General features: G+C 40.4%; 1 protein-coding gene and 1 long non-coding RNA gene across 4 annotated transcripts; one reads left to right on the forward strand and one right to left on the reverse strand.

Annotated features, from left to right (window-relative positions):
- Positions 1 to 3,554: 3,554 nt before the first annotated feature.
- Positions 3,555 to 9,500, reverse strand: LOC120741921. 3 transcript variants are annotated; one of them, XM_040045036.1, is made up of 7 exons: positions 9,384 to 9,500; positions 6,270 to 7,343; positions 6,127 to 6,178; positions 5,000 to 5,548; positions 4,399 to 4,535; positions 4,134 to 4,315; positions 3,555 to 3,671 (listed from the first exon to the last, which is right to left on the reverse strand). In XM_040045036.1, exons 2-6 carry the CDS (start codon positions 7,278 to 7,280, stop codon positions 4,220 to 4,222), a joined length of 1,845 nt encoding a protein of 614 aa, XP_039900970.1. In that variant the 5' UTR covers positions 7,281 to 7,343; positions 9,384 to 9,500; the 3' UTR covers positions 3,555 to 3,671; positions 4,134 to 4,219. The 3 variants fall into 3 exon arrangements, with proteins under 3 accessions (XP_039900970.1, XP_039900972.1, XP_039900969.1); XM_040045038.1 differs by lacking the exon at positions 9,384 to 9,500 and adding an exon at positions 8,480 to 8,538; XM_040045035.1 differs by lacking the exon at positions 9,384 to 9,500 and adding an exon at positions 8,409 to 8,519.
- A 522-nt stretch (positions 9,501 to 10,022) lies between these two features.
- Positions 10,023 to 10,369, forward strand: LOC120741968. The gene is made up of 2 exons (XR_005697727.1): positions 10,023 to 10,124; positions 10,204 to 10,369. It is a non-coding gene; the product is annotated as an uncharacterized LOC120741968 (long non-coding RNA).
- Positions 10,370 to 10,833: the final 464 nt, after the last annotated feature.

The following is a 10,833-nucleotide window of genomic DNA, read 5'->3' on the forward strand; positions in this document are numbered from 1 at the left end:
GTTCTTCGGGATGGGATGCTGAGAGTTGGCGGCAGACTCAATAAATCAGGCTTGCCAGAAAATGCTAAACAACCAGCAATTCTTTCTAAACACAGCAAAATCTCTGAAATCATTTTGAGAGACATCCATCAACGAACTGGTCACTGTGGTCGCAATTATGTGCTGGCGCAATTGCGATGCAGATATTGGATTCCTCAAGCCAATTCGGCAATTAGAAAAATAATCAACAAATGTCAAACTTGCCGTAGGATTTCTGGAAGGGTTGGTGAGCAGAAGATGGCAGACTTACCTGAAGACCGTCTTCTACCAGACAAACCTCCGTTTATAAACACTGGTGTCGACTACTTTGGCCCATTTGATGTCAAGCGGGGCCGGGGTACTGTCAAAAGATATGGTGTCATGTTTACCTGCCTCACTCTCAGAGCTGTGCATATTGAAGTTGCAGACAGTCTTGACACAGACTCCTGTATCAACGCGATTCGACGTTTCATCTGCAGAAGAGGTCAAGTTACCATCATGAGGTCAGATAACGGCACAAACTTTGTGGCAGCGGAAAGGGAGTTGAGGGAAGCCATTCAAAGACTGGATAACGACAAAATAGAAAGAGTCCTACAACCAAAAGGTATAAAGTGGATTTTTAACAGCCCGGCTGCTTCACATCAAGGTGGAGTTTGGGAGAGACAAATTCGAACAGTGCGTCGAATTCTCAGCGCTCTCTTGAAGGAACAAGTGCCAAATGAAGATTGTCTTCATACAATAATGTGTGAGATTGAAAGCATCATTAATGGCAGACCTCTCACAAGCATCTCAGAAGACATAAATGACGTTGAAGCTTTAACGCCGAGCCATCTGTTGCTGCTTAAGTCACAGCCCCTCATGCCTCCAGGTGTCTTCAACAAAAATGATGCATACACCAGAAAAAGATGGAGACAGGTTCAATATCTAGCAGATTTGTTTTGGACCAGATGGACTCGTGAATATCTTCCACTTCTGCAGGAGCGCCAGAAGTGGCTGAAACCAAGAAGAAACTTCGTGGTCGGAGATCTTGTGCTGCTGGTGGACAGTTCTTCTCCACGCAACTCCTGGCTCATGGGGAGAGTGGTTGAGACGCTGCCAGACTCAAGTGGAACAGTCCGAAGATTGAAAGTAAAAACTAAAAGCAACATCCTGGAAAGACCTGTTAACAAGTTGTGTCTTCTGGAGGAGGCTTCATCCGAGCGATGAAGAGAAAGAATGTTTGTTCATGGACATTACAATTAGGTTGGCTCTTAATGATTAATGTGTAAGTTAGTAATTGTTTAGTTCTCTCGCCTAACCAATTAGGGGCCGGATGATGTAAGAGCCAATTAAAGGTTAATTTTATTGGTACTGGTAAAATGATTAGAGGACAAATATATATGTTTGATGTTAAGAGTATAATTGTAGTTGATTTTAAAATACTGTTTGTTAAATGTATAGAATAGAGAAGTGCAACATTCTAAAGTGCTTTTTAGTATTTTGGGCTTCCGGCGCACTGTAGTTACGTAGTTGAGGAGTTGGATAAGCTGGAAGCGACACAGTTTTTTGACCGAGTCTTGCCATGTAAACTAAAAGTGTCAATAAACATATTGTTTGCAAGAAGGATACTTGGACTTGCTCGCGTTTCAATGCATGTTGCCGGACTGACTCCTAACGGCGATACAGAAGAGTGAAATAGGGACAGAGTGCCGCCGCTACACCTATTGTAGATTCACTCTTCCCAGTCTGGTGCAGGTCTACAATACTTTTCCTGGTGTCCTTCAAAAGCTCTTTGGTCTTGGCCATGGCGGAGTTTGGAGTCTGACTGTTTGAGGCTGTGGACAGGTGTCTTTTATACAGATGATGAGTTCAAACAGGTGCCATTCATACATCGACTGTACACCGTGTTCGTGTTTTCCTCCGAAAACAATAAGTTCCGTTGGAGCAGTCTTTCAACGCCTCTCTCTGTCTCTCGAAAGAAAAGTTGACCCAGACAACAAAGTAAAGCTATTTTTCGGCTACGAGCCGACAGGGACCCCGCCGTATTAGTCAGAGGTCCCTTTACTACAGTTCGGAGTCGCGGACCTTCAGTAATAGTAATAAATCACACAGCAATAGTACATTCACGTTGTTGTAAAAAGCATGGTAATATATTAAGTAATCCAAAGTATTCAGAATACGTTACTGTCATTGAGTAACGTAACGGAATACGTTACAGAATACATTTTGGGGCATGTATTCTCTATTCTGTAATGGAATACATTTTAAAAGTAACCTTCCCAACACTGCTCACATGTAGTATCAAGTGGTAATCTACAAATATCTAAAGCTCAGAATCCAAACTTTAGAGTCCAATTGAAGTTAGCTTAGTTTATTATGCATGAACAAATAATGACACAGTTTTTCAACATATGGTTTGAATAACATTATTGAAATGCTCATATTTTAGATGTAAATTAACAGAAAGACCAGAGACCTGACATAAATTATAATTTGAACTGTCTCGACATCAACAGTGATCTGTGCCTCTTTAAATATGTCCTTCCCATTCAAAGGTGCTTCAGCAGCCCCGCCTACAAGGGCTGGGAAAATCCAGACTGCGCTGTGGCAGAAGTAGTAACACAAAGTTACACTTGGCCTGTCTTGAGCAGCCAGTTTTCTTTAAATTTAAGTTCAGGAATTTAAGCACAGAGACTTTTGAAGATGGATTTATTTGCCATTTAATGTTGTGTGGTTGAGCGACTAATTACTTATCCAGTTTTTCCACAGAGTGACTATTTGATTGGCTGTTCAGTTAATAGTGAGTTGTATAAGAAGATAATAAGAATAACAATAAGAAGATTCCTTTTATCAGAAGAGTCAAAATGTTGTTCAACACAAAACAGCAGCCATGTTGCAAAGCAAGCTGCTGTCTGCACTCACTGTTTAATTTAATTCAATTCAGTTCAGTTCAATTCAATTCAGTTTTATTCATATATAACACCAAATCACAAAGGTCGACACTTCACATCATAAAATAAAGACAATAATAATGCAGATATAAAGAAAAACACACAAACATCAGACAAGTGCTATGAGCAAGTGCTGACAGTGCTGACCGAGAGTGGGAAGGAAAAACTAAAGCGTAACTAAAGGAGGATTGAGGGTTATCTGCACTAAACATATGCTTTACCAAAAATTGAGGTTTTAAGCCTAATCTTAACCCACACTATTTTAAATATCCCAAGAACCAAAAGTAAGCCTGCAGTCTGAGAGCAAAGTGCTCTATAGAGGTGATACGGTACTATGAGGTCTTTAACATAAGATGGGGCCTGACTATTCAGATTACTGATGGTAATGCTGTGTTGAAAATGTATTAGCTGTATAGGAAATATTCCCCACGATGAAGCACTAACAGAAGGTAATGAGGTAATCTGGATATGCCTGGTTATCATTGAAAATAATAAACATGCTTGGATTTGCTATTTGGTCCACCAAACAATCATAACGGTCATCGGGCTGATTGTTGCGAGGCGGAGGCACCTTCATGCTGCTGTTGCCCTGAGTGTAAACACCAGTGAGGACTCGGGCCACAAATACTCTCTGAGAACCATCAGCAGCTGGCATTGAATAGCCGGGGTTGGCTGAATAGCTGCCATTGACAGCAAAGTAGGTCCCCTGACCATATGCAGTTGCTGAAAACAGAAAATAAAAGAGAGACATTTAAAGTTTTGGAATTATCAGACATTTATATCACTTCTCAGGTTAGATGTCTTTTTTATGTTTGAAAGATTCAAAGATCTTGTTAGGTGGTTTATAAAACACAACACAATCTTCTGAAAATGGTCAGGTACAAGGACTGTAAATTTGTGAAAAAGCAAATGTCTGGAAAACGATTGTATAGACCACCCTAAATATTACAAGAAAAAATGGCTGCTTGGAAGCAAAATATAAAAAACATGAAGGGTAGGTCAAAACATTTGCAGAGCACTGTAATGTTCTGTATTAGAAAATAAAAAAAGAATATCAACAAAATAAAGCAACAGTGACATCAAATGTTATAACATTATTATAGGATATTTTCTATGCACCGGTGTTCTATAAACAGAATCAGGTGATCATACTGATTAAAGTTGATTGGATCAAAGGATAATTACCATGTTTCCCAGAAAAACTCCTGTTGAATCCATTTCTTATGATGGACTCACAGCTGTCCTGACTCGTCCCGTGATATAGAAGCCTTTCACGTGCTCCCCCTTTCCCGTCTGTTCTTTTCAGAAAGCTTCTTCTTTTGCACTTCGTAGCTTTGCCGCAAATGGACATTCTGCAAGCGTTCAATCTAACACAAAAGAACAAAATGTTCAGCTGTTCAAGTTTCCTGTTCAACAAAGTTAACTTAGATTTCTGGTAAAAACCACCCACTTTCAATATATTCTTCTGAACTGTTTGCGTGAAGGCCGCCTTTACTTTGAGGTACTCTGAAGAGGAAGGCTCCAATGCAACCACTTTTAGATTTTCACCACTAGCCATATTGTCCCAGTACAAAGGAAGAGTAAAGTCTGGAAAAAGTTGGACCAGTTAACCAAAGAAGATTTAAAAAAAAAAGGTTTCTAAAATTATTGTTTCCAAAGACAAATGAATCAAGACAAAATCCATACTGCAACTGTCATAAATCCTGAGTGCAGCGCAATCAGACATAATCTCACAGAGGGCTTCCAGAAAAGGTAAAAAACGAAGGCGTATATTTTGTGCACTACATAAACTGACCATATGGAGTAACAAAGGGCTTGCTTTGCTCACATGAACACTTTTTAAAATAGTGATCGGGGAAATTAAGATGAACTTTAAAAATAAAGAAATGCATAGACAAAAGGAAATCATGATTAAAAATATGTCAAGGAGCTCTAGCTCAGATCATAAATCCCATTAAAGTATTTTATCACCACTCTAATGTTTGTAAGTCTTTTGACATTTAAGATGTGCTAATTAGGACTCGACAGCTTTTCCAGACCACTCTTCTCACCTGAGAGATTCTCCAGTCGTTTTAGCTTGGTTTTTCTAGCTAACCGACTTCTGGCTTCCATCTTCTGCAGATCCACGCTCCACATGTTTCCGTGTGTGTCCACTATCTCTTTCTTGATATCATGCTCTAGGTTATAATTATCTGTTTTGGGGAGCCTTTCCCAGCTACCATCATATCCCAGGATGCACCACGCCACACAATGGTACAAATTATCCTCCTCCCTAACTCTGACTTCTCTCCGTAGACGAGCAGCAGCGTGAAGCATCTGTATCAGCTCGGTGACCCCATCTTTTAACCCGCTGACTACCAAGCCTCCATCTCCACTCTGGTCCTGCTGTACATGCAAACCCTGGGCCTCCACTAGCTTCTGCAGATCCTTTATTTCATCCTGGGTGAAGTCTGCCAACTCCTCCTTTGTCATTTTTTTTGTGGAGCAGTGAGCCTGGTACAAATCTTTTACCTTCTTCATTGCATCATGGACACTCTTTTTACCAAGGCCCAGGAACAGGAAGATGGACCGCTGATGAGTAGTACAGAGGACACTTAGGTCTGTGTTAAAACAAGTCAAGCACTGATAGGTTATAAAAACACATCAACGGGATTCTGATAAACAGGAACTTGATGTTAACATTCATCAAACTACTTGTGTTACAACAGAAGGAAACATCTGTATTATTTGGTGTTTAAATATTTAAAAAAAAAAAACATCTACTGCAAAAATATAACTGAATAGTCTTCATGAACTTGTCCTTGAATAGTTCCCCTTTTCAATTGCATCTATGCATTTTAAGAGTTTTATGCTGGCCTGTTTGTATACCTCCCTCATTTTTAACTCCTAGCCAGTTTTTGAACTTTGTATTTGTCCCTTTTTGTTAGTCTCATGTATAATTTCTAAATAAAAAGCTATACTCAAGCAAACTTGGACTGCCTCTTTGTTCTGCTGTTAGGTCACTGGCTCTTTTAGTCAGTATGTTTTGCTGATAGCACTTTGCATCTTTATTTTGACTGTTGAGCTTCTGCAGATTACAGTATTTATACTTTTACTTATCTAAATAACCTTTATGCTTCCATTTGTTTTGTGCTTTACATCTACCTTAGTTTACTTAACTCAATAGCTGTTGGTATACCTTGGTTTTCCCGTTTCATGCTCAAGTTGTTTTTGTAGGAGTCACCGTAAACCTGCAAATACAAATGCATGCAGTAAACACCATCTTTTTATGACATGTGTTGTTATCGAACTGTTAATAGAATAAAATAGAAATAATCTAACCTGTTGAACCAAACTGCTAACATCAACATATGGGATTGTTGTGGTATCCAGAGTCCTCATGGACCTTCCAGTAATCAAAGTTTGGGGTGTGATAGTAAGTGACTTGCTGGCATATGCTTTTGTGCTCACATTTGGGGTGACTACAGTTTGCTTTTCTTGGATGATGACACAACAGGAGTCCTCTACCAGCTCTTTACTCACTTTACCCTGAGTCTTGAAGTACCGCTGAGCCCCTGCTCCATCCAGACCCAAAGTTTCTATTGTCAGACTGGTTAGAGCTGACGTTAGGGCCTGTTTGGCCTCCTGAACCTGGCATCGGGGTCCAGATAGAGACACATGTGGATTTGGAACATGTGAGGCTCTTAAAGGAACCTTGGTCTGTTTCATGCCAGTCAGGTCTAAGATTTTATGAAAACAGTCAACCATTTCAGGATGAAGCAGAGAGATTTTTTCTTGAGTTGTAACTTGATTCAACTGGAAGTCGTGAAGAACATCAGTGAGCTTGCTCACATTTTCACTGTAGCCCACCAGTCTTACTTTGGTTGTGGCAGATCCATTAGATCCTGGGACAAAGCTGATATCCACTTTGAGCTCATGAACGTTTTCTTTGTTCTTGGCTTTCATCAGGACTTCTTTCATCCTGTCAAGATCTGGAGATACCGCTGCATTTCCCTGCAGCTTCACAATCTCCACACTCAGATCGTTCACCACAGCTGCCAGAGCCTCATCCAGGTCAGCAGAGGACAAACTGGACAGAACCAGATCTGATCCCACTTCTATGAAAACAGGATGTCTAAAGTTTTGAAAGAGAGTCTGGTACTTGGAGATGGCACGGCTGGATTTGATAAAAGTCCTCAAATCTGCTGGGAGCTTGACTCTCTTTTCTGATATTTGCCTTATTAGTTCCTCAAGTTTAGTAGCTCCTAGCTGCTCCTCCTCGTCACTGCTTTCCAAGAACATTGTGTTCCTTTTCCCTCCCATGATTGAAGCCTCTGGCCAATGAGTGCACATGACTCAGTGAAACTCTTCTTCCAGTTTGAACTGCTTCTCCTTCAAGAAATCTTTAGTAAAAATCTGGTGGAAAAAAAGTACTGGATTTCAGAAATGTAATGTACAAAGAATAAATTTACATTTCTGTACATCTGTCAAGTACTATCTAGTCAAAATGAACATCCATTGGTTTTAATTTTGAACTCCAGTATGAACACAAATCCCCCAACCTGAGGATCACCACAACACAACCTAACAGACCTACACCTTAGTTCACAGATTCACTTTGTCCAGGCTTTATTTCTGAGATTTCACACAACCCAGGATTCAGATCATGAATACATAATGGGCTTGGATTTACATCATTTTGAATGAAATGTGCTCTATTTGGAAGCAGCAGGGCCCCCCTCCCCTTTCGACAGGTTGTGTGTGAGACTTTAAATCATCAAACTGTAAAATATACATTTTAAATTGTTATTGATCTCTTTACCCCGAGTCCTAAAGTGTGTATTTATTTTCTTACTCTTCTTATATTTGTTGTTTGTTTACTTGCACTGCTGTAACTGGAGCCTCGTCGTCTCGTCTCTCTATATACTGGACTGTATGTAGCGGAGATGACAATAAAGTTTACTTTGACTTCAGCAGCGAGCAGGCGCACCGAGGGCTCTCGCACTCGCGTATAGAATTTCGAAAAAACATTGGTGCAAATTATAAGTCTGTATCATGATGTCTGGTGTTTTCGTGTTTGTTGTTTTGTTTTTATTTTGTTTTATTTTGCGAGTTGGTTATTAGATGCTGCTCCAGCCAGCCAGAGAATTCCCCGCCGCCCCGCCCTCTCCTCCCTGTGCCGCAAGCAGCAGGCGCACCTCGCAAACAGAGGGCGCCCTTACTCCCAGCAAATGGGCGATAGAAAACCGATCGGTGCCTATGACATTCCCAATATGCGCTGGCTGATGTCGGGGCAGCATGAGTACGAGCAATTTATTTTTTATTTTTTTTTGCCGATGCCCGTGAATCCGCCCCCCACCACGATGCCGCACCGGGCAACCGCCCGTGTGCTGAATGTGCTGTTATTATGTGTGTAAATTCTTTTTAAATATATCAGCATACATTACAAAATTTAAAGGTCGGTGTTACATTATTGGTTACCTGTGACTGATGGGTGGCTGATGGTTGACGTGAGGATTTAATATTTTGAAGAAAATTAGTCTGACACTTACTTTGATCAGGCTCTTTACACGGACGTGTGTTTGGTTTTCCTCTTTATAAAGGAAGTGCAAAACCCTCCCCTTTTGTAGAGCGGAAACAAGTCCAAGTTAAAGCTAGACTGAAACTGCAAAGCATTTTGCTGACTGTGGTACTGGCAGTGACTGGTTATAACCACAAATCATGAAATACCATGAACTTTATCTTCTGTTTGTTTTTCTGTCTTTGGATGTGGACGATCCCTTTACCTTCACTTTACATTCACTTTTATTGGGCCACCCTTCTTAATCTTTAAATTCTGGTGTTTTCAGTCTCATTGCCACAGGTGTATAAAATCAAGCGCCTAGCCATGAAGTCTGCCTTTACAAACATTTTTGAAAGAAATTGTTCTTGTGTCATTGTAAAAAAGGACATGGAAGTGAGCATGGCGTTGTGACAGGATGTCACCACGGCAACAGGTTAGTTTATGAAATAACCTGCTGGGATGGTGTCTATCCAACCCAGCAGGATAGACCTGTTTCCCAAATGTAGTTTTTATCCGGTGGGGGAACTACCAGAAAGAAACGCAAGTGTAGCCATAGTAAAACCTTGGGGAACTACTACTTTGTTTTTGTTATTGCATGGTGTAGATATGGAAGTGACAAAGAATGATTGTAAGTAGATCATAAATGAGCTATGTTTATTGTTATTCATTGAGGTAATTAGAGAAATTACATAAAAATAGAATATATTTATCCTTCACATGATACATGCCTAATCTCTTACATTTACTTTGTGAAAGAAAGTTTCTACTCTTTTTACTCACCATTAGTTTCATGTCTGACACTGTCCCCCATAAACATGACCCAGATTGTTTGTTGGCTAGTTAAGACAGAGTTTTTACACATAACACAATTTAATCACACTGGGATTCCTTACCTTCTTTTTCCACTAATTCCATATTCAAATCCCTCAGAAGGCGAACTTCTTATTTTGATGTTTTCTCTCCCTTTGATCTGATTATAAAGTACAATAATGGCATTTTACCTACAATACCGAATGTTTTATACAAGTCCTCTACAAGTCTCTTACGTCTCCATAGACCACATTCCTGAGAAAGCATTAATCTCCCAGGGTTTTTTTTTTTCTGTTTCGCTTTCCTGTAAGTCCCTGTAACCTCCATTGGCATGTCATAATCACAGACACACCTAGATATGAAAATAGGTCACTGTGGGTTTCATTTGGTGAATTTTCTTGTTTGTCCTGCTGGGATGGTAACATTCAGGGAACTTGCTAGAGTAGAAGTATCTTTATTACGAGCAATACTGGAGCTGGTACTGTTTTTAACTTGTCTGTCTGTCACGGACCCGGCTCTGGAGGACTCGGGGGTCCGTGAGCAGTGGTTATTATTATTATTATTATTATTATTATTATTATTATTATTATTATTATTATTTGGGGTCTGTGTCGTCTACTGTTCTGTCCACGTTTGTATGTAGAGTGTGTGTGCGTCTATCTGCTTCTCTCTCTCTCCCCCTGGTCCTCGGGGCTGTTTACGGAAGTGCGCACCGTGGGAAAGGCGTGAACTGGCGACTGTCGTCATCGGGAGTACCCATGTAGACAGAGGTATTTAACCGGGACTCGCGGCGACAGTCGACGTGGGATTATTACTCCTGACTGGTATAGTCTGTGTGAGACGTGTGTTCTTGGTAGTCGGCTAGCGTGTGTGGCTAATTGTGGATTGTCCTTCTTCCTCCAGGAGAGGCGAGCGGAGAAGCGAGTGGGGAGCACAAACACTAGGGAGTTACAACACGGAACGCACTGGGAGCAAGGGACGAGCACGATTGGAAAATTGCACTTCTGAGTGAATTGTTGGACTTGCCTGTCTATTTCACTGTAAATAAAGTGCACTGTGGCATCGCAGAGTCCTCCTACTTTCCTCGTCCCCACGGTCTGTGTGACTGAGTAAAATGTGCTTGTGGAGAAATCTACTGTTGTCTACTGTTACCAGACAGATATTAAATACTTCATTTCAAACACTGACATGACAATAGAAACTCTGATTTTGAAGGGGTATGGTCTTACTTACCAAATAGTCATGAATAAATGTTGTACTTGTATCAGTATGCCTGTGAAAAATTCTCAAGGCAGGTTTGAGTGTTTGTAAAGAAGGCAGCTGGACTTCTTTTTGGTTCATGAAGAAGTTTTACCTCTTGTACAAGAGGCTTCTTTAGCTCTCTGAAATACATACACTTTAAGAAACACTTAAAACATGTGATTCTCCCAACCATCATTAAATCAGAGGAGAAAAAATATGCTCCTCTCTTTGAAGTCACAGTTATATATAATGTTTTTAAAAGAGATCTGAAGTCTGCTGATTATCTATTCT

The sequence above is a fragment of the Simochromis diagramma genome, unplaced genomic scaffold, assembly GCF_900408965.1.
Source record: "Simochromis diagramma unplaced genomic scaffold, fSimDia1.1 OVJJ01000590.1, whole genome shotgun sequence".
NCBI classification, from domain to species: Eukaryota; Metazoa; Chordata; class Actinopteri; order Cichliformes; family Cichlidae; genus Simochromis; species Simochromis diagramma.

Coding starts and splice junctions, on each gene's coding strand:
- LOC120741921 (XM_040045036.1), bottom strand. CDS start 7,280: ATGTGCACTCATTGGCCAGAGGCTTCAATCATGGGAGGGAAAAGGAAC. Junction 6,179..6,269: donor TTAGCAGTTTGGTTCAACAG/GTTAGATTATTT, acceptor TTGTATTTGCAG/GTTTACGGTGACTCCTACAA. Junction 5,549..6,126: donor CATGAAACGGGAAAACCAAG/GTATACCAACAG, acceptor GTTTTAACACAG/ACCTAAGTGTCCTCTGTACT.